This window comes from Tyto alba, unplaced genomic scaffold, assembly GCF_018691265.1.
Source record: "Tyto alba isolate M040663 unplaced genomic scaffold, T.alba_DEE_v4.0 Super-Scaffold_46, whole genome shotgun sequence".
In the NCBI taxonomy this organism is placed as follows: domain Eukaryota; kingdom Metazoa; phylum Chordata; class Aves; order Strigiformes; family Tytonidae; genus Tyto; species Tyto alba.
In genome coordinates this window covers 15,404,462-15,428,528 of record NW_024881322.1, presented here as the reverse complement: position 1 = coordinate 15,428,528, position 24,067 = coordinate 15,404,462, and the positions used below count along the sequence as shown (strand labels likewise).

At 42.5% G+C, this 24,067-nt stretch overlaps 1 protein-coding gene across 5 annotated transcripts in view; it reads right to left on the bottom strand.

Annotated features, from left to right (window-relative positions):
- The window catches only part of HECW1 (HECT, C2 and WW domain containing E3 ubiquitin protein ligase 1), a 267,781-nt gene that overhangs the window by 58,597 nt on the left and 185,117 nt on the right, over positions 1-24,067 (bottom strand). For 3 of the 5 annotated variants that reach the window (XR_006166814.1, XM_042806277.1, XM_042806276.1), the window contains 7 exons: positions 23,660-23,802; positions 21,527-21,627; positions 18,878-20,245; positions 15,299-15,400; positions 9,800-9,950; positions 4,190-4,317; positions 1,366-1,487 (listed from right to left, as the gene is read on the bottom strand). Coding sequence is in view for 4 of the 5 variants with exons in the window: in XM_042806277.1 (XP_042662211.1) it covers positions 1,366-1,487; positions 4,190-4,317; positions 9,800-9,950; positions 15,299-15,400; positions 18,878-20,245; positions 21,527-21,627; positions 23,660-23,802 (2,115 nt within the window). In the remaining variant the exon portion in view is untranslated. The remainder of the gene's footprint in view (positions 1-1,365; positions 1,488-4,189; positions 4,318-9,799; positions 9,951-15,298; positions 15,401-18,877; positions 20,246-21,526; positions 21,628-23,659; positions 23,803-24,067) is intronic. The other 2 variants (XM_042806279.1, XM_042806278.1) reach the window with 2 other exon arrangements.

The following is a 24,067-nucleotide window of genomic DNA, read 5'->3' as shown; positions in this document are numbered from 1 at the left end:
AAGAATAAGAGTCTTTCCCTTTTAATTCTAACTGCTGGATAGTATTTTCCAATCCCAACTTCATTGGCATAATTAATAGCTTAAAATTTTAATAGGGGCTTGTGGTTAAAATATTACAACTATGTTATGCCAGAAGTTATGTGGGCTATTATTTCTGTACAAGTGGAATCCGTATGACCATTTGACAGGCATTTCAATAGATTTTTCTGGCTCTCGTACTAGAGACAACTTTATATGCTGAAACCGAAGGCCTCTCTTGTCTTTTTTTATTTCAGGGAGAAATAAAATTGGGATTCAGTCTCTTGTGAGCTGTTCCTTACACCACCGGGGAATCAGTCGCTCATTTTGCAAACAACTATGCCGAACGAAAATGATATTGCTCCCAACTATACAGCATCATATATCACCCTGTCAATGTAAGAAATTAGGTGCACTCTGTAACCTAGCTCAGGTAATGTCAGATGTGTTAATATATGCCTTCCTCTGCAGGATTTCAGGGGCAATAATCTCTGGCAGATGCTTGGAAGTGGACAGCTGGCTCCAACCCGCAAAGCACCACAGCCAAAACTTGATGTCTGTAGTTAGCTGAAGACCTGTGCTGAGGCTACTCCTGAAGTGTTTCTTTTCCTTTCAAAAACAAAGGTCATCCCTACCCAGAAATGGATGACTTTCCAAATATTCAGAGGTCATGTGTAGATGTCTAGCTGAACTACATTCAAGATATGGAAAACGAGGACTGCATCTCCTTGTGAGATTTCCCTATCTGCTTCCTCCTGGTTGACCTATCATTAAATTTTTTCCACTCCACACCAGGTTTGCAAGAAAACATGCAGATTTATTGTATTAATGAAAAAAAAAACCCAAACCTTACTTGAATTTTGAAAATTTGTTTTCATTCTTGTTTTTTCCAAAATAGCTATGCTGACCCAAAGTCAGCATTTCTTTCATGGCATTGTGCCCACCTGCTTCTTGGGAGTGCAAACTCCACGAGTTAATAATTTTTTCCCTCTGTTTCCCTGAGACTTGGTGGTATCTGGGTAAGATTTCTCAGGAACATGGCTCAAAAAGCAACAACCTCACTCCTTTCAGAAACAGAATCAACCAAGCCAAAACCAAGGGTTCCTGCTTATTCTGGAAAGATAACATTCATGAGCTTCTCTGTACCAGGGAATTTCTTGAATCGCAGCAAGAGATTCCTCAGAGCAGCCTGCCTGTGCTATCCCCAACCTGGGCTGGTGTTCAAAAAGGACAACTGAGCCCCGAGTCACGCAATTCAAATTCCCTGTGCATTCTCCCCAGAGGCCTGGGGCACAGTTTTTGGATTCAGAAATCACTAGTGTGAGAGAGCGAATCATAATTACTCACATAGTTTGCATGCAGCACAGTGAAGAACTCCGGATTGGTGATGAACTTCACAGCTGGAGACTGCAGCAACAAGGTGATTTTTTGAGAATTCACAGGAGAAAGAGAACCTTCTCTCCTAATCTCTGGACAAAAAAAAAAAAAAAAAAAAAAAAAAATGCAGCAAAATCTTATTAAGGTAGTGGCAAGTGCAGTCTATTATTTAACCTTTAATGAATAGCCACAAAGTGACCAAAAAAGTCACCATCCTGCCCAGTGCACCCACCTTCTGTGTGTCTCCAAGCCTGCTGGCAAACTGGTAGATGTTCTCCTTAGGATTAGCGGTGCAGTGCTTACGGCAGCAGGGCAGGAGCTGGACGCTTTTCTGTACTGTATGTTATAAAACTCTGTGTCACAGCTGCTGCTGTGTCTAAATATCAGTGTGACCACAACAGCTCTTACCAGCTCATGGTTCGGTTCTGTACTGACACCCAGGTCCTGACCAGTTCCTCCTACTGGTGATTTTAGCCAGACCTGATTTCCCAATCCAGTTCACCAGCAGAAACCACCTGGTAGCAGGACGGGGTTAAGGAAGTCCCCTCACGCTCACATCCATGTTGGTGCTGCAGAGCATCACCCGTTACTTGTAACTGCATTATTTTTGGCAAGTCCATGGTTTTGGGGACTTGTATGGTAACGAAAACAAAAACGGACACAAAGGGATTATTTTTAACCTGTATCAATTTGCGAAGCACAGGAGCAGAACAAAGCATTTGAGAATGTAACGCTGTAGAGGTGGGAACTCCTTGACTTTCTACAGCCTTCCAAAAAATGCTTCCTACCATGGAATTATGGCTTGAGTGTGCAGTTCTGGCATTTTCCAATACAAGCCAACTTTCATTTGCAGTCCAAGGAAATTGGATGTAGATGTCATCAACAGAATAAATACAGTTTCCCACTTGTTTCTTATCAATTATCACTTTTTTTTCCTTACTGCTAGACACATCATATTATTTTATCCACTTAAAGCTCCAGACTGGATCCATTGCTGGAGTTAAATTGATTTACACTGGTTTAGAATCTCGATTAGTGTGCCTAAATTGTATTCCTTCTGACATTTTTCATTTAAATTAAAAGGCAAATAGCAAATACACAATACTGCAGCTTTTTCTTATTCTAGCGTGGTTTACAACACCCTTGATCTTTTAGTTCTTGACATTTTATACAATATTGACTTTTTCTCTTAAAAGCAAAGCAAGTGTCTATAGCAAAAACCATTTCCTAATCATGTAAGATGACATATATCATATACTATTATCTCTTCAGGGTTAGAACAAAAAAGTGAATGTTACATAATAAACTGACCTAAATACTTACTGGTAGCAATTACTATTCAATCCCTATTTTATTGTGTAGGCTATGGTAGTAAATGATTATACATATTACAAGTAATGACTACATTACTTATCATTTAAATACTAATAATACTTGTACCTCATTTCCATTTCAGCTGCTAATAGAAAGGACTGTGTTCTCCCTATAAGATCCAATGTAGGTAAAAGGCATCCATAAATTGCAATACAAAGGATTGCAAGGAGGGTTTGAGTATCAAACGTTAAACATTCTTGGTCAAAATTGAATTTCAAGCTAAAAACACCTAATGGATCAGGAAAACAAACAGGCAAAATTGAGTAATTTTCTAAACTTATTGAAAGAAAAAAAAGTAAGTTCACCGTTTCTCTGTATAATTTTTCCTATTCAAAATGGAACATTAAGAAAATTCAAGCAGATGTTGTGTTGCTCCGTTCCCTTTGCCAACGCTATTTACAGAGGGATGGCAAAAGGATGGCAGAAGTCAGATTTACTTCCAGCTGACAACACAGAACACCAGGTTAGGTGGAGGTGAGAATGATCCAAAGGAAGAGAACTGGCTGTTCATTTTGGTGGTACAAGTTCTCAGGCAAAGCAAATAGCTATTTTTCACATGTCCACAACTTGCATAGTGGGCACTAGTCTGATTGCTGGTGTTTCTTACCTGAAACAAACATTTATGCTATTGTTTTACAAATGTTTTAAGAAAATGGAGTATGACTACCACCAAAAAGAGTAGAAGAGTTCCCTGACACCCCATCCTGTCCTGGGTGCACGTTCTCCTCTTCTTCTGTCTAGTGACACTCATTCTCATCCAACCATCTAATGAACCAGATGAAAGAACCAATCTGGCTGTAAACAACATTAAGTACAAGAAACAAGGTTATTTTTGAGGCAGATTGGTTCTCTGCTCTGTTATGGAGTCCTGTCGCATAATCTAGTGATAAGCAAAAAGACAGCTATGCCTCCTGCAGAGGCAGCCCACACTTAGATCAGCTCATAGCTATCGCAAAATTGCAGCTTTAAAACCCCAAGTATTTCGTGCTGGATGCCAGGGTCACTGCAGGTGTGACCACATGGGCAAATGTGGCAGCGCAGAAACCATGCCCAGAGAGAACAAACTGCAGTGCCCCAAGACAAAAATCACACTGCAGCAAAAATAAGACAGCACTGTTTTTGCAGCTCCTAAGGCGAATAAAAACCAGATGCCTTTTCCATTTTGATTCCAAATAGCCCTTTACGAAAGTAAAAATGCCTTGTCTGTCTTAGTGGTTGTTAAAAAGGAACGAAGGCCCTTTGTATCTGGCTTTGTACTTGGAGCTGCAGGTCTAAAACCTGTGGTTTCAGGTCTAAAGCTCTTTTCTTTTAATTAGTTTTGCAAGCTGGTACAATAAAGTTGCAGTCTCCCATGGAAACACAGATATCCCCCAAACTGAATGGCACTGAACATGCCACTCAAAACCTTTTTTCCCCGTACCTGAGCTTGGCTGGGAAGGCTCTGCCTCAGAGTCGCTTCCTCCTCCAGTGGGAACTCTCTCCACCCTGTTCACTACAGCATCGTCTTCAGTCCGCTCCGTTGCAATAGTTCGCTGGATATTTTGGTACCTACATCCATTCAGAGAAAGGAACAACATGCTTTAGTTAACAGCTTTCTGGTGCTTTCTACCGTAACAATCAGCACTGGTTTTGAATGATTCCAGTAATTCTATCTTCAGCACACGACAGAATAAGAGCCTGAGTCTTCCCCTTCAACCGATGCAGCTACTCACACTTGGGCCAACCATTACTCTGCAAATAATGGCATCTTGCACTGACTAACTAACAAGTAGCTACAGAAGATGCAAAGCAAGGAATGCTCAAAGGTGAAGTTTACACGGGTATTTAGGCTACAGGTTGCTACTAGGCTTCCCTTTAAAACATCTGGACGTCTGAAACCTGAAACTACTGATGGATCATGGTTCCCCCTGTCATTTCATCCTATGGTAGCGTAACCAGTGAAGTAAGGATTGATCCTGTGATGCACTGAGTACCCTTCAGTCTTTCTTATTACAATATTGGATGCACATGCTCAACCCTAAAAAGGTAAAGGCTATTAAGAGTGTTCACAAAACGTTTATTACAATACTGCATGGCCAACAGGTTGTGAACACTTCCATTTTGGTAGGCAATATGGAATGCAAAGTAGTAGGTGGCATGACCTCAGGGAGCTACATCTAATTGAAACGACAGCCACGGGAAAGTACAACAGGATGTAACACATGAGCTGAGTGGACAGCATGAGGATGCAAAAGCATTATGTTCATTTTTTGAAACCAGTGGGACTGGGCATTCAGCTTGGGTGGTGACTAGTTGCAGAGCAAGGAAAAGGAAACAATATAGAGATAAGCAAACAACAGCAAGGGGGACAACAGAAGAGCATTCTTAATAAAAACCTGAGAACGCCTTAAAAAAAACCACCTGTGTAATTTCCATGGAACTAATTGCCACATTAGTTGATGTCAATGGGACTGATCATGGTCTTAGGGATGAGCCCAACCCTAAATACTTCACCAGATCAGGAACAAAACATATATCTGGTCATGGAAATAACCTGGAGTGTTTTAAATTTGCACTACACAAAACAAATTCTAGTTAACTTGTTCACTCATATAGACCGATGAGTAAGATGAGAGTTCAAGACTTCTTTGGTTCTACTGGTAAGTTATGAATATGTCTTATATACTGAATAAGAAAATATATTTTATATACAGAGAGAGAAGGAAAAGAAAAAGAAAGCATAAGAAGAAAGAGGAAGAGAGAAGCAGAAAGTAAATGAAAGAAAGAAAATAGGCTATCTTAATTATTTTAATTAGCTTTTCCTCCACTCCAGTATTTTTAATCCTTATTTCTGGATTGCTTTTCCATATGCATATAAAACAGGATGGCTTTATTGCCTGCATTTAATCTGATCCAGCATTGTTTGCGTCTCTTTTTCCTGACTTACACTCTTTTTTCTTTCCTCATCTCAAGTTCTGATTACGAATTTTACTTACTTTCTCTCTCTTTATTTGTCAATGCACACTTTATTTATTCCAAATTAGAAGTTAGTCAGGAGTTAGTTCCTCAGAATGACACAGGATCATTAAAGACAAGCAGGTAGGATTTGGCTTTTACATCTTTTATCAGATATCATCTCCAGTACCTCACTCTAACCCGATCTCGGGCAGAAGGGCTGGAGATAATTAAGAAAAATAGTTAAAGTTTTAATAGATTTATGCTAAACTTTCACAGTACTATGTGCGTCCCCCAATACTCAGTCATTTGAAACTACATTTAATGTGTACTTTGACAGCTTAAGTAAACATCCATCTTTTCAAGGAAATTCTGAGAGTAGGTTTCACAACAGCATGAATTTACTGCAGTTTTAAACCCTCTGTTTTAGAACTACATTTTACATTTTTATTCACTTGACTGCAGGCAATTGAATGAACTTTCCATTCCACTACTGGAAGAGTTTTACAGTACCCACATGCAACAGAAAAGGAAAAAAAAAAAAAAAATTCATATAATCAAGGGATATAAGCAGACTTACAAAAACCTTGTAGCTTCAATTTAATTAGATGGTAGAAAATCCCTATTGGCAAACGTTAAAGAATAACACTAGTTGTATGCCAACAAAAGGCTACGTTTTTCTTTTGGGTCCCAATACTATAAAATCATCTTATATAAATACCAGAAAATGCCAAAGTAATTGGAGAAAACATTGAAAGTGCACAAGTTATGGGAATGCCTCTGGAAATGTCAGTCTCCTTTTAAAGTGATTTGTCAAAGAAATTGAGGTTTACCACACTGTGGCTGTCTTACCTATTACGGTTATAATTTCTTATGTTACTTATTACTTTTTAAATTAGTGCAAAGACACGTCTAGATATACATATGCTGCCAATCATCTTTCCACCAGAGCTTGAACAACAAGGGCTCTTACCTGCTTTGCTAACAAGTAAGCAAGCCAGGTAGTGCTGCAGAAAATGAGCAAGAGTCTTTAAAACAAGAGGTAGAGGTGTCTCTCTGGAGTTTGCCCAACACCTGGATTCCAGTTTTGCATTCCCTGTATCCTCAAGTGGCTAGCACAGCTAATGGGAATCTTGGAGCACAGAAGGAAAGCAGGACTAGGCGCAAGCACAGTTATGTTTTTTTTTTCAAGCTGAATTTCCAAAACTTTGTGGTTTTGGCTGGGCTAGAAATACCAAGCTTCCTTGTAATATTTTGGTATTTCCATTCCCTTCCACAAATGAAACCAGGAAGCTGAAAAGTGAGTAGATTGGTTTAAAACGAAAAGTCGCCAAGTTTTTTCAAACTGCTAAGTGATTTTAAGTCCAAATTTTGTTTGAGGTTAGAGCAAAAGTTCAGGCTGCTGCTAATTCTATCAGCAAGGTCTGTGTTTGCTGTTGCCTCACCTAAAATGATTCTCAGGTATGTTCGCTGAAGAACATTTCAAATAATGAGGTTTGAAATACAACAAAACTGAAATACAACAAAACTTTGTTTGCTTATAACAAAGCCCGATCCTCCACAATGCTGATAATAACCATTTCTGAAAAGTGGGTTTCCTCACAGTCCTGAAAGCTGGGCACATGAAATATTTGAAATTAGCTTTAGGACAACAATAATTTAAAAAATTATAACAGCTGGGTGGAAAACACAGAAATGACTTGTCACTGGACAAATGCGCGGAAATTCAGTATGGATCCCTCTTACTAGAATCTTTTGAAATGTTCCCGAACTTGAGAACAACAGGAGACCTCTGTATTCAACTTCTCAAATCAAAAGAGTTCTCCGGCTGAGAGTAGAGAATCATCAGCCTTTTTCCTCTGTCCCAAGAAGCCATGACAGTTCATGTTTAATAAGTTGGAAAGTGCTTAGTCTCCAGTGGGACTTGGGTAAGGACAGATAAGCCACTGCTGAAGACCCTCTATGCTTCTCACTTTGTAATTGGGTATGTGAATACTAGAAATAGAGAGATTCAAAGAACGTCAGTCCTATGAACTGTCAATTCCCAACCCAAACCAGTGATAATCAAGACATAACCAAGAAAGCTAGGCAGCCTATGTGAAAACATGGCGTAATAAATTTTGAAGCAAGGAGGTCACAAAGTCAACGCCTACCCTTCAGTTTCTGCTGAGATAGCTGGTTTAATGATTAACCTGCGGTTAACTAACAGAATGGTCGGTTCCTACACAGACTCTCACAAGCACTTATTCATTTCCTGGTTATGTTGCACTTATACGAGTCCAATTCAACCTCAAAAAAAAAAAAAAAAAAACGAACAAAAAAAAACAAACAAAAAGCTGATGCAGGTCCACAACAGAGCTTTTTGCTTTCTGTGGCAGATAACTTGTTTAAGGGGCAGCCAAATAGTCTGAGCTTTGACTGGCCCAAATCCCTCTTAAAGAGAAATGCTAAATGGCAGAAAAGTCATGTAAATCCCTTGAAGGAATTACATTAAACATTCACTTTCTTTAGCTTGTTTCTTTGTATTAACATGGTGGCTTGACACATTCTGAGGAAAGCTATAATGAAAACAAACACTGGGCAGGTTCTTTCACTTCTGCAAGATATAACACATGCTATGAAATGCCATCCAATGCAATGAATTTTGGTGAAAAAAAAGGATAAATCCTTCAAGAGCATCTTGATGGTGTCAAGTTGCAGAACAACCACTTTAAGAAGGCTGGTTTGCTCCCTACAAGACACATTAACTTTCTAGTTGTTGTCATTCAGGGCCCGGTTCTCCTTATGTGCAGTAACTCCCAAACTATTCTGTACTCTTTTCAGAGTGCTTTGGAACTGCATCCTCCCCACAGCTGCAGATCTTTCTCTTAGCACAGAAAAAACAGACCAAAAAGCTTTTGTGACATTTTATGTGCTATAATTGGAATTTCAGTTTTGCTTGTCTTTTTCTAGAAACCGTATCATTACAGTAAGGACGTAATTAAAAAAACCCTTTTCTGCAGTAAAAAAGGAAGATTTTTGACCAACTGTTTATTTTATCTCTTTCCTCCTAATTTCAGACTGAAAAGTAAGCATGAGAAGGAAACGATAAACAAATCTGTGTGTGGACTAGTCAAACAAAGGGAAAATACACGCCATGTTAGGAGGTTTCTCAGCCAGCTGAGAACGAACGGACAGATTTACAGGGCCCGACGCAAAGCTAAGCAGATCTGTCTATGTCTGGAAATGTGTACAGTTGTATTAGAGTAGTGCTCTGCCCTGGAAAAGGAGACAGACCTTTCAACAGGCCTACTTAGCTTGAGTAGAAACACCACACTGATACGGCAACACCATTTCAATAACAGTCAGCTCAGAAACCTCTGCAGCACAGCGGTAGGTGCCAACCCATCGATGCCACTCTTAAACAGTAAAAGTGACTCCATCTTCTGGAAGAACACTCCCATCTCTTCTGGGAGTCATTTCAAAAAAGTTTTCCAAAAGCCTCCTCTTGCTTTTTGAAACGTTTTGCACCAGCTTTCACTCAACAGCACTTCTCATGCGGGCAAGTTTGGGTAGCGGACACCACCAGCAGGCAGACCAGCAGGCTGGAGGAGCTCAGCAGTGGGGACTGGGACGTGTAGGTTGGAGTGGGACAAGGAGGGAAGGTAAATCCTTGGGAAGCTGCTGTGATTCACTGGGGGGAAGGCAGGAAGGAAGGCAGGAAAAGGAAGGCAGGAAGGCAGGAAAAGGCAGGAAGGCAGGAAGGCAGGCAGGCAGGAAGGAAGGAAGGCAGGAAGGCAGGAAGGCAGGAAGGCAGGAAGGAAGGCAGGAAGGCAGGAAGGCAGGAAGGAAGGAAGGAAGGAAGGAAGGAAGGAAGGAAGGAAGGAAGGAAGGAAGGAAGGAAGGAAGGAAGGAAGGAAGGAAGGAAGGAAGGAAGGAAGGAAGGAAGGAAGGAAGGAAGGAAGGAAGGAAGGAAGGAAGGAAGGAAGGAAGGAAGGAAGGAAGGAAGGAAGGAAGGAAGGAAGGAAGGAAGGAAGGAAGGAAGGAAGGAAGGGACTGGGGCAGTGTGGAAAAAGGGGAGCGCAGATCTCCGGGGAACAGAGGGGCGAACTCTCACCGCCGGTTCAGCTGCTCCATTTGCTGGACGGAGCCAGACCTGTGGATCCCATCGGGCGTTGCCGCGGCTGTGGGGCGCTGCCACGTGGTGGTTCGGTTGACGTGATCAACGTAGAATACCCTCCCGTGGCTGTCTATCCGGGCTTCCCAATCTAGGGTTGGAAAAAAAGGGAGGGGTGATGCTGTCAGTGTGATGCCTTCCAGAAAACCTGTATGTGGGAGATACATATACACACGCATACATATACACAGACAGGGTATATACACACAAGAGATACTATACGTAGCCTACATGCGTGCAATATATATTATGTGTATATATTCAAAGTATACATTTAAATGTGTATATATACTATGTGCTTGTCTATATATATGTATATGCAGTATATGCATATACATAAACATTTCACACACAGCACATAGGTAGCCTATGGAATTCACTACCATAGACTATGAAAAACAAGTGAAATAATGGCTACATTTTTTAAAGGGCTGGATAATTTTACAATTATTAATAACAGTTGGCTGGATTTACTGCAGGTCGGGGTAACCACATAGCACTAACTCTTAGTAGAAAAGGATTACAACTCAACTAATACAGAAAATCCCATGTTTTCTTTTTTATGTTTCAGAACAAACATGTTTCATTTCTATTTTACAAAGCGGCTTCGAAGGATACCATACAGCAATTATAGGCTCCCCTGAAACCTGATCACAGCCTGGTTGGACACATCTTTAGAAATCTCTCTAAACAGATGAGTATCACAAATCTATTGCTCTGATGAACGCCAACTTGATTGCACGTTTGCAGCATAATATTGTGCCTTCCATCATTACTGTTTCCTGCTAATGTTTATGTTGTCTCATGATTGAAAACTTTAACTTATTTCGTATATGATGGCCTGTGGAAAATGGTAATGCTGATAAAAAAAAGTGTTTGGAACGGGAAAAATTGGAAGTGAGTTAGCTAGCAAAGCCACATATCAAATTGGTTGGAATGTATGGAGTAGTGATATTAAGTGGATTAGACTTGCTAGCTTCATGTTTCTACATCAGCTTACGGCATATCTATGTAAATACGTGCACATGCCGTCTACATGTGTTTATATACAAACCTCACTCACATTCACACACAAATGCACATATGGTTATTACCTTTGGTGGCAAACACTTCCTCTTATTCCCATATTGTTACTACGATACCCTCCTCCCTGACGAGTCCACTCCTTCTATGGTTTTCTACGATCAAGTTCAGGATCAGGTGGATTTCATACTTTCTGTATTTTATCTCCTGCTCTCTAAGAGTAGCACTGAAGTTGGACATCTTCCTGCTGTACCTAGAAACCTGTCCTTCATGAGTGGTTCCCATGCCCTGAACGCTGGCCCTGGCTAAACTCAGTTCCCACACCTGGGCTGGTCCCAGTCAAGTGTAGGCTGTCTGAAGTCTCTGGCTGGCTGTCCCTGACACATTAATCCCACAAATCTTAAAAAAAATGGGCACTGAGAGTCCTTGGAGGCATTTTGTGTACGACTCCAAAATGAGAAGAGCCATATGCACACGCATTATTTCTTTCAAAGCTGACTGTAAGTACCTCAGTCCTTACAGATGCAAAACCTATAGCCACACCACAGGTACACACACAGTGTCTCTCATTGTGAACATCACTATATCATTTTAAGGAGAGGACTCTCTCTTCCTCCCACCAGGTAAAGTTTCCCAAGGACGTTGTAGCTGTTTCAAGAACAAGATCACAGCTTTGTGGAAACAATGCCTAAAACAAAAGACAGTGAAAAACAGCACATCAAGTATAACAGATGCACGTTGAAGGAAATCAGACCGACACATGAGGCAGGTCGAAGGCCAGAGCCTTGCTGAGCACGCTGTCGCTGGTGGCAGGTGTACCACCGTGGGTGGGGAACGGTCCTTCTGGAGCTATGCATTATCTACAATATCCTCAAGGAAACAATCTTGGCCAGATCAAAGGTGACATAATGTACCTTAACATCATGAAGATCTCCATTTCCCTCGCTGTTGTCTGGCAAAGGACAAATCCTAGCCCTCTCCCCACACTACTGTAGTATACATGTAACAAGGTGAGAATAATAAAGGTTGATGCATAACTAGAAGCTTGTAGGCAATGCTGTAGATCGACACTCCAGACAGCCTACAGAAGACATCAACTGGTCGTATTGGTCTGAAGCCTGCTGATGGACACTTAGTAAGAATAATAGTACCCAAGTACACAGCCAAACAAGGGCTTCTCATAGTCCAGCCCCAAGCACTACCGGCACTAGAGGCAATGTTGCAGCATCTAATTAAATGCAACTCAAAATCCCTAAGCATAATACTTAGAAATCCATGAGCAATGAAACTTGTCACAGAGAAAACATCACGTCAGGGTCTTGCAGACTGGATTACAATTTCAGGAAGGCTCTCTCTGTTGGATGTATCAGGCACCCAGCAGTGGTATGCACTGACATGAACTACGCCTACCCACGAGCGCTGCTTTATTCACTTATTCTTTATGGGTAAATACAGCTGAAACCATGAGCTGACACTTGCACTGGCATGCTAAACTATTAGGAATTGGGTGTCACACAGCTTTTGAGAAACCTGCAGCAGTACTGCTCCTTGCAGCAGCATTTCTGACCAGCTGAATAACTCTCCTTCTGGTCACCCAGGAAGGCTGGCAGAGGGCGGTGGGGGCCGAAACTTTTGTTGGACACAGGTGGCAGGTGCACTTTCTGCGTTCCCACCAGACAACCTGCAAGTCACACACGTCAGTGAAGCTGCAGATGATACCAGATTTGTGCACAGATGGATGGATACCTGCACAGAGAGACGAACAGGCTGGCCGGCGAACTGGCAGACAGAACTCTGCTTCTGAGCTGAGCTCAAGTCCCTTCATGTTCCTTCAGGGGCCGAGGTGAGGTAGGAAGCAGCCAAATCTCCTCAGGGTCTTTTCTTAGTTTCTCAGGGAGAATACGAGTGTCACTACAACAGAGACTAACCTCCATCTAACCTTCACAGTAAGAGCATGCTGGAGCACAGGCTGGGGACGGGACAGCACCGGTTCTTGTTCTCCAGCGATCCCCCTCCATCAGCCGACTCACATTTCACAGCAGCCTCTGAAACTGCTCTGATTTATACCAGAAGACGCAACTTCTTCTGGCAGGACCATAATCCTGGTGGGGCAAAGTAAATACAGTGTCTTCCCCTTTCCCAGCTCAGCCACACCTTCGGCAAAGAGCAGCTCTGAGCTGGGCACACTTATTTTTCTTGGCTTCAGTTCTGCAGGGTTTCCAGCAGTACTAGCAAACACACGCATAATAAAGGGTGACTATTAATGCTGTCATGAGACTGTACAAACTCTGCAAATCTTCTGTCAACCTCGTATGGGCCTTAACATTCAGACTGGTCATTACGACATTCCTACGCAAATAATGAATCTGTTCTACCTTACTTTCCTAAATAAAACTCTCTGAAATGAAGTTTCTTCCCTGAAACCAACTATTGTGGGGTTACGATGAGACAAAGTTATTTAGAAAACTCTTCAAAAGAGAAAGAAGGCTGTCTAGAAGATTCTCCGTGGCTGAAATAAAACCAGTCAATGCTGAACTTGCAGCACTGGCAAATTATCTTTGACTTTATTTATGGATGGAAGCTAGTGCTGCATGTGAGAAGTAATCCAGCTTTCATCATGTAACACAGGTTTAAAATATAAAGTTTCTTCCTTTCATATGATTGCAGAACTATTTATCTAGGATTAAGAGTCATTAAAGGCACTGAGATAGTAATACTGAACGCTAGAAGAAGAAACATTTCTAGATTAAGGCTACAGTTTTCATTCTAAAATTACCTTAATATTTCATGGAGAGTTTTTGGAAACAGGCTTCCTCAGTGATATTATCCAATTCAAATTGTCCAATCCAAATTATCTTAGTACAGTCTATTCCTATGAAGATCAATATATTTAAGCCCACAGTGTCACCCTTTATTGTAAACATGATGTTATATGCAAATGCTAAAATAAAATCCAACAAAGGGATATCTACAGGTATCACTTCTGTACTGTATCACCGCACGTTGAATTTCACGTCCTTAAACTGTGCTGCGAAAACACTTGTGAAAACCAGTGGTAGAAGTATCTGCCTTTTGAGGATAATTACAACAACGAAGGAAAAAGGTATTAAATTGGTGATGAAAGAATATGGAACAGATTCACAGTATCTTTTGTTCACCTGAGCTGGTGTCAGTCTCCTATCCTTAAGTCATCCAGCGGGGAATATGCCCCATTCACCAAGTTTTGAGGTAAGAGTGGGAGGAAGAGAAATATTTGCCTGTTACAGAGGTGATCATTCCTGTTTCATCATTCACTGGCAAGCCACAGTGGGACTCTAATAAGACTTCATCGGGCTAAAGGCATTTGAATCACTCACGCTACTGTGCCACTGCCTCCAGCATCGCGGCTGTTTTCAGCTTAGGCAATCCTGGCAGCATGGTTGGTAAATGATGAATTATTTGTCAAGGGCACCGTAGGCCAAATAAGCATGTTCCCTTCTTGGGCTTTGAAGAAAACAGAGTGCTTTGTTTATACACCTGGTTGTTTTCCTGCGGCACCACACATTTTAGGTTGGTAAAGCATGTGTTGAAGTCCAAAGGTGATCGGCAGCACATTGCAGGGCATACAGTGCGCTCTGCTGGGCACTTCACGCCAGTGCAAAAAGCGGGGTAATCCTCCAGGAATACACGAGGGAAAGGCTACAGGCAAGTGAAAACATCTCCAGCAGTTGATTCGGTGGTAAAAATCCCACATTATCAGCCTGCTGATTGATCGCGCTGCTCAAGACCCTCTCATTTTTACCCAGCACAACTGCAGACACCGTTACAATCCACAACGACCCTAAAACTCACTGATTAGCAAATCCAAAGACAGTACAAGACCACTGTACGTGAGCTGCCTTTTCCCAGCTTCTGCTGGTTTTGCTCAGATTTGGACCTGTCTGTCCCAGGAGCATCCTGACGGGGAAGGGGCTCCTGCATGCAGAGCTGACAGACCACAGGGGCCGCCACCCCAAACCATCACTGAAGCTGCTTAGGGAAAACCTGGAGACAAACATTGTAGAAAAATCAGAGTGCTCTGCTGATACACCGCCCAGAAAGCTTTGTATAGTGAGGCTCCCAGAACACCTGACAGATACCCACTCATTCGAGTCTAAACACACTGACTGGCAACAGGGAGATATTATTATTTTCACTTCATGGTAGCTTAGGAAGAAGACAGACCAAGGCAGAGGGAGCTTAGGAGCTTGTCCAAAATAACATGCCAACACCTGAAGTCAGGATCAAACAAGGGAAACAAAAGGGCATATTGGTTGGGTTCTGGAGAATGTATATACAGAACAGATGGGGTTACTTAGAAAGACATACTGACCTCTACACTGTTTGAGTTAACAGGAAAAGCTGAAAAATGCAATAAATTAAAAAACTAAAGCTTACTTGGTGGAAGAGGCTCATCGATAGTTGGGTAGTGATGATGGTCAGGCCTCAGAGAAGGAAGCTGGCTGACTGGCTGAGAATTATGGAGTAAGGGACAATCACCTATGGACAAGATATTCAAGACATTGACAGTCATTCACTGTTTTCACAATGTGGTTCAAAAAATGTGCTACTGTAAAACAAGTGATTATTTTTAAAATAGCTTAGCCTGGTATACTAGCAGCTCTGGTTATTCCTATTTTCAAGCACTATTTTAATAACAACTCATATGCCAAAGAATTGTTAAAATAAGGCAGTCAAGGCTCTGATCTCAGGCTTGAGTCAGTGCTAAACTATTATGGGCCAGATTCTGGACTCATAGACACACAAGTGTAAGCGAGAGAAGAATCAGGCTTGATCTCTGAGAAATACTGTGCATGTACAACCAAACTCAAGCTTCTGCAGAAATTGGCAGGAACATGAAAAATCCTGGGTCCAGCTTTTAATTCATCCCATCAGTGGAATACCAGGCTAAACTCTGCCTTGGATCTTTCTCTGCTTTTCCAAAAGATCAGTGTCTATATAAGTGGACTGGAACGGCAGGATTTTGCAGAACCTGCAAAGCAGAAGATCATCCCCTTCCATAGGTATTTTTCAAAATTCAAAGAGTCCATCTTAGGTGGAAGGAGGGAGAATGAGAGAAGGACCAGAAACAGGTAGGAAACAGGTGGTAGAAGAGGAGGACAAAAGAGAGTGAGACATAGTCAGGATCTGAGATAAAGAAGGAAGACCTGAGGTACAGAAGAAGGAAGGAAGTAGGAGAAAGAGAGACACACAGTAGACAGTGCAGAAGAAGTTATAAAACACTAATATTGTATATTTGTCTATATATCCAAATATGAAATAACTGAAACCTAAGAAAATGTCCAAACTCATGTTCTGTTGAAAGGAACAAGTAACTTAAGATCCCCTCAATGTTTATAGAATCCTTTAAGAAACTAAGAAGGTACAGTAGGGATGAAAAAGCATTCCTTATCTTGGACTCAACTGTGAGAATAAGGAACTTGCACGTTAAAACTTCACAGGCTCCAGAATTAAGATTCCTTCTTGGTCTGTCCTTAAAATCTTAGAAACCAGGACTATTTATCCCACTAACAGACACATTTTCATACAGTGTCGTAACAGTTTTTCACTATAACCCTCCAGCTACAGGTGGGCCTGTTAACACAGATACAATCTGAATTGCATAAATATAACATTTACATGCATCAGAAAGATGCAGCTTATGGGAAAAAAAAAAAAAATATGTATTTAATGTTTCCAACATCACCAGAAAATTACACAAAGATACTTCAAAATTCAAACCCAGACCATTCAGCTAAGCCAAACTCACTGTGTGCTGGCTGGTTTAGCTGTCTTTAATGTCAGAATCTTAACAGCCTAAGAATGAACATTTTGTAAAACCCCAAACGTATAGCTATCAAATGTAAAAACCATTTACCAAAAAATATGTTTTTTCTTTAAACAACCAACAGCTAGAAGGCAGAAGCCAGTTTTGTATAAAACTGCAAAAATCTCACACCATCCAGAAGTGAGAAAAATCGCTTAGACAAAAATACTCCCTCTTCTAGGTGGTCTGATAATACCGTATGGCCTGTTAAATGTCTTCATTAAACCACTTGTGTATAGGCGTATCTCACAGTTGCATCTGCTGCATGTTTTGAACAGACAGCAGAGTTATGTAAGTTATTACTCAGTGCTAAAAGTCCATCTCTCATAGCCTTAAAAACTGTGCTGCTACTACAGGTGTTGTAGCACCAACTACCAGATCATCCATCTATGTTTCTTTACTTACCTCACCATAATTGACTCTCCCCTAGTCAAGATAGTTACGCCAAGCCAGCGGAAGCATGGTAGTACCAGTCACCTGGAGTGGATGGAGGTGACCACAGCTACTGTATTTGTAACGGCTGCCAAGTCACGAAGCAACGTGCACATTTACTGCAGCACCCCTGCCGATACCAAGAGTGCTACGAGCCGGGCTGCCCTGCAGACATACTCTCTCTCAGCTAAAGAAAGCAAAGGCACTGTGAACGCTGCAGGGCCCTTTACACAGGCTCAGGGGGCACAGGCTGGGTGCGGGACTGAATCCACACGCGGAAGGCACCCTCTTCCCCCACACCCCTTCTCAAAAGCACACACAGTCCACAACAACCATCAGGTCTGTAAGCAGGGTCTCTCACACACACACACACACACACACACACACACACAGAGGCGTGCTCGTGCCCCCTTAGGTATACCTGCACGTAAAGGCTCTCCACACGCAAAGATCCTCGCCTGCAAGGAAGGAAACTGGACTTCTATACCTCTGTGTACTTCTGAGCATTTAATTCTTTGGGCTAGATTCTGCTCTGCAGAGCCAATAAGTGCCTAGGCCCAGCTGCCTACAAAGTCTTTACACAGTCCAGCATGTGTCTACCCTCAGGCCTTCCTTTCTGGTGGAGTAGGGTCTGTGGCACTGGAAGGCAGGGGTAAATAAATTGGGAATGCAGAAGGAAAAGGCATAAGGATGCTTTAGCTGGAGTTTCCCAGTGATCTCCAAATATATTATCCTTTTGTTGCCATTTTAATCTGGTGCCACTTATAGTGGGAGACAGACGACTCAGGATTTGGGAATGCAAAGACTACCTCTTGACCCTGCTGCATGCTCCTTAGCTGCTGCTGAGGCTTTTACTTCTTCAGCTGCAGAAAAACGATACACTAGCCAAAGAAAAGATGAGTGATCAAACCCACCTTTAGATATAACTCCATACAACCTAAAATGAGTTACCAAAGGGAGGAATTTAATGTAAGGGTTTGGAGGGATTGGGAAAACCAGTACCTAAATCACAAAGATGGAAGATTACTTATCTTAAGTATGTTTTATCTCTAGAGAAGGATAAAGAGATGAGAATTTAGTTCAATAGAGTTCAATTTTCAAAGTATCTAGAAAAAAAATAATCTCTGTTGAGTTGTCCTAAGGTCTGCGAAATCTGGGGTAAGTCTGTTTTATACTTGGGGAATTGGAACAAACGGGGCTAGAAAACTGGGTTCATGAGAGACAAATAGCTAGATTTCTCCATGCTTATGACTGTGCATGGCTACCAATCCTATACAGAAACTGGTCCCAACCTTTAGCTGGTGTAAATCAGCATATCTGCCCTTTGACAAGCACAAGGTGGTCCTCTCACTGACCATCAGAGACATGGCAGCACATCAGATATGTGAAATGGAACAATCCCAGGAAGTAAGGAATGAGTTGGTGGATGTGATAATGCTGATCTGCCACATAACTAGAGTACCTAATCTTGATTTTATAATGATGCATGGGTATCTACAGGAATCCATATACGCAGATCCCCGTCTGATTTATTTGGTTTTGCTGGGATTTTTAAGGACAGACTCAATTATCCAACCCTCCCTGGTGTCTGGCCCAGCTCACAGCCCCCAAATTTGTATGAAACAAACCCTGAGCTCTCTGAAACCTCGATTATCTGATGCCTTCTGTGACATTCCGATAATCAAGGTTGCTCAGCGCATCAATTCTCAGGATCTAACCTTCTCTTCTGCTGCTTGGACCTGCTATTGGGGTGTCTAGACTCTCTGTGGCTCTCTGTGGGTTCACACCATGAGCTACCAGTTCATCTGGCCACTGGGAGGAGCCATCCACTTGCTCCCTGTCCAGCTCAGGGCTCTGCACTGAATCTGGCACTGACTCGAAAGCACTGTTCTCCTCCTCCTCCTCATCCTGTGAGGAGAAGACAGTGCTCTCGGAAATCTTTGCGCTGTCGACGGAGGAGAAGCGGGTATGGCTGGAGAAGCGATTGTTACTGTCATAACAGGAGGTGCTGTAGCAAGAAGTGCTGTAGCAGGAGGTGCTGTAGCAGGAGGTGCTGTAGCAAGAGGGGCTGTAGCAAGAAGTGTCGCACGCCTCACATTCGTTGTCACCATTGGGCCTGGAGCTCGACTCGCTCTCGCTTCCTGTCCTGGGGTGTTCCCCATCCAACAGCCCGTCATTTAAGTCAGAGAGTTGCTCATCTGAGGTCCCAGGAGGCACCATGCTCTGGCTGAAGTTCTCTTCGGCCTCGTTTTCCAGCGGAGGCTCTGCCGCCACTGTCTCGCTCTCACTGACCACCTCCTTCTCCAACGCCTCCTTGACTGTAGACTCCTCGTCGTTCTCCCCACCGTTGCCACCATCTTGCTCTTCTTCCCCATCGCTGCTCATCTGTGCCGAGGGCAGGCTGTGGAGCAGGTTGTGGATCCGTATGTAGTGCGTGCGAGGGGTCTCCGGCTCACCGCAAGCCGAAGCTATGACTGTCTCCAGTTCAGACACAGGCAGGGAGCACGGCCTGTTTTTCCTCTTTGCTGTGGTCCTCAGTTGTAGCTTGTTGTCTTCCTCCTCCTGGGCTGAAGCCCCTTCTTCTTCCTGACTCTTCTCTAGGTCCTTGCCAGCATGCACATCTGCACTCACCTCATCAATATCTAACGTTTCTATGCTGGTCAAGACTCCACCATCTCCCTGAGTACCAGAATTGACTTTGTTATTTTCCCTAACTTCAGTCTCAGGAGGAGACGTGCAAGCTAGCAGAGCCAGCTGCTCCGTGAGGTCCGTGGCACTCAAAGAAGGCAGCACTTCTCCTGGGATGGGTTCCAAAGGCTCAGGAACTGGCACCGCGTCAACCTCCCCATCTCCTGCTAGCTCTTCATTTAAGCTGTTCTGGTTGACTTCCCCAGGTGGTTTGACAGCCCCTGGGCTATCCACACTGTTCACACTGTATCCATTTAGCTGTTCTGGAGCTGTACTTTCTGAGGTCACCGTGCTGATGCATGGAGGCTCACCGAGGCTTTCCTCTGTGGGGTTGTTCACAGGGCTTTCCTGGAGGTCAGCTGGCTCAGGATCTGCACTAATGGAGACCTCTTCATCATCTGTAGGGGACAGGAGAAAAAAAATTACTTACTCCTTTAACAAGAAGTGTTGACTGAACTAGAAGCCTGGCTGTCGGGGTATAGGCATCCACAGCAATCTGGGAAAATTAAAAGCATAAATTACAGTGTGAAATGAGTGGGCAACTGAGCAACTATCAAGAAATGATGATTTCTCTTGCTAGGCAGTCTTTGTTCAGGGGATTTAACAATCATGGGGCTTACTCATGGTGATTATCTGTATGCAGCACCCTGCCTCCTTGCAACGCAAGCTGAAGGTAACGTCTTCTTGAAACTCCTCTTTGAGCCAAACTGGCATTGGAGGCAATATCATGGGAACGACAAGGAAGTCTTCCCTGAGGTTTTAATGACATTCTTCTTGTCAGGCTGAAGCTGACAGGACTCCACAACAGAGAGCTTAAAAAACTGCTTTTTCACACCCCTGAAAGGCAGAAACTTTCCCCAAAACGTCCTTCAATGTGACACTCATCTGTATCACCTCCTCCTAGATGACAGACAACCTGGGCTCTTTCACACTACCCAAATAGTCAAGAAATAGAAGTCAGGGTTTTCCATCAAGGGGAAGGCCACGATTTCCAACCACTAATGCAGCTGCTGTTAGCTTGACAAAATGTACCTGGGAGGGTACTACCCTGAAGAGGCAGAGTCCCTGAGAAATGCCACTGAAACACTGACGTGAAAACCAAGGTTCAAACTTACACCATCATGACAGTGACTTCCTAATAACTACAAGAGAATGTGAACCGAAACCAAACCAAAAGGGATGAAAGGAGTGGAACAATGAATTATTTTTTGTTTCACCTTTTTCATTAAAAATGATCAAAACAAGAAAGTTTCTAATCATCCCTACTATTACATTCTCCATTTTAACTATGACATGTTCAAATGCAGATGACTCTACAAATAACAGCCCATCTAGCACCTCCCTACAGGTGATATACGGCAGATAGGACAGGTGATAGAGAAGCAGATAAGACCTTGGTTTTCCACCCTCTTCTCTCCCAGTGATGTGGCAGAGTATTTGAAGCATCCAAGAACAGGGGGGATATGAGACATTGGTAGCTCTAAGCTGAGGGGAAACAGGGAAGAAGTTGTGACTCACTACGCATCCTGTGACGGTAGACTTTATGCACCTTCCTTTGCTCATGACTCTACCTAAAGTCCCAGAGCAGCCAGGAATAATTCCAGATTTCTGAGGAGAAAGAATGCAAGGAAAAAAAAAAAAAAGCTCTAGATAAATGGTGGGTCAAGACTGAGAATTACCTGGATGGATGGAAGAAGTTATCTCAAATCGGAACTGCAGCTGGCCACTGACATGATCTGTAGGAAGCCTGCGACCCAGAGTGTAGCTTACAACCCTGTCCCTGAAAGAAAACAAATATTGTCACAATAGACTATAACCTACCCAATGTCTACTGTGCATAGAAAAAGCTGCTGTGTCCTACAAAAATACATAATGGTTTTCAAAGGCTATTCAATCCAGCCATGAGGGCATGTTGACTTGCATACGAGAGAACGAATGGCAGAGGAGGAGAGGACAATGTCTTCAATTACAATGGAACAGCTGAGTCAGTGAGTAAGACAGGCTTCTGGGATACACAAGCACGTATGTATATAGAGAGAGGGAACGGTGGGAATGGAACTTCTGCAGTATGAGTATGAAAATATTGACATGGGAAGCAAACAACTCCCACTTCAGCTATTATAACAAGACTTCACTAACCCTGCTGATCTGACCATATCTACCCTTCTGCAGAACCTCACATTGCTGTATTTCCTTCTCTTCACCATCTGCATAAAATTCATCTTTCCTGTCCTTTCTTTCAAAATCCTGTACAGGCCAGTCCCCGCTTACCACTTTCTCTTTTCAAATTGGCTAAATGACTGCTCTTCATCTCTTTCCACCCCTCTTACCTCTATGAAGCTGAAATATCAGGAGAACACCTTCCTGACAAGGTTGATCAATGACTCCATTCTGTCCTTGTGCAGGTCCCTCCCTTTGCCACACTTCATCCACCCCTCAGAACAGAATGAAACTACAGAAGAGATTAACTTCCCAGCTGCCCAAAATGAGGCTGAATCAATGTTTGCAAAGCATTTTTTGAGTGTAAAGGGTTCACTAAATAGTAATATTTATACATCTTTCGAAGAAACATAGTTCACTTTCAGTTGGGCCCAATATATTTGCTAGGATAGTTTCACATGCATCAGAAACTCATATCAATGAGATGATTTCAAGATTTGTTTATGATCTTTCCGAACCTGCGTGTATACTTCTCATTGAGCTTGCCTGAGATTTTAAAAGCCACTCTGGTATTAAAACTAAGCCAGATCTAGGTGCAGGTTGGAGGCACTGCTCTTGGCAAAGTATATCCCTAGATAGACAGTGTTTACAATAAGGAAGTAAAATAGGAAGATATAATCAGAAGATGATGAGAAATCTTCTCATACAGAGGGAAACCAATGGTATCAGTTATAGGGCTTTACCGTCCCCAAGCTGTTCTTTTCCATCTGGTTTCTAAAAATCTGCTCTATATTCCCTACTTGAGAAACAGGGAGGTAGCTTAGTCCCTTCTGGTAGATTCAGCTGTCAATAACACAGCTAGTTTCTGAACCAGCTGTTCAAACCCACTTCCAACGAGCTCAGCTTTCTGCTGTTCCGCTGAATTGGGAGCCAATTTTCAGAAATGCCTTCTTGGAAACTGCATTGCGTATGCTCTCCTCAGGAGATGACTCTTTTTCTCCCTGCTCCTCAAGGTCTGAACCTTACAAGTTTAGAACCAACTTGTTGGCTTTGTCTGAATACTATCCATCTTCCCCAAATCGGTTCGTGTTACTTCGGCAGCACACACCTTCCCAGGACTTCCCTGCGAAGGGGAAGCAGGTCAGGGCTTGTGAGCTCAAGTGAACTGGTTATTCCTTGGCAGTTAGGTAGGATCAGAAAGATTTAGTTACAACGTGCCACATAATTATTATTTTTTTTTATAATATTTCCACTGTCCAGCAATTAAAGGGAGGAGGAACAGATCTGGCATGATTTTAGCCCATAGGTAATTCCCTGAAACATGAAAACAGCCTGTTGATAGCATTAAAAGAATATTCAAATTGAAAATATTGCACTCTCCAGATTCACAGCCGTGATACACAAAACAGTCTTCCTTCTTAAATGCCAGCTCTCACTTTTCAAAATGCAATGAATAGGGATATAGAGGGAATTCTTTGTCTGGCCCATAGTCCTATAAATTCTAATTAAGACCAACGTTATTCATCAGACAACTGGCAGTTTAATAACTGCCCCTAAACATCATTATATCACTATAATGATATATCACCAGGGACTTCAAAACAGTAACATGCTTGTTAAACAACAGAAAGTAGCATAAGCAGCAAATTTACCCTATGGCATGTCGTTCCAAGAGGCGTTGAACTGGCATAGAGAGTTTTCCCAGGAAACGCTTGATGATCGGTCGGCTCTTTGCAAATTTGTCTTTAACTTCAATTTCCAGGACATCCGTGGGCAGGGAGACAAAGCTGAATTGCTGCAATAAAGGAAGAGCACAGAATATGAAGCTGGTGGCTGGGCCACAACAACGAACAGTTGCTAGTGGCTTATCAACCTGTGTAAGTCTCTGGCTTTTTTACATGACCAGAAACAGTCCTTGGACCCCAAGGCATAGGCCTGCAAAATAAAAAAGCTTGGCCTCAAAGCAGGCAGGTGAAGGCACCTGATAAGGGACTGTGTAATGCTGCACAATCAGGCTTGGGAAGTGCACAAATTTAATTATGAAGTGAGGATCTAGTGAG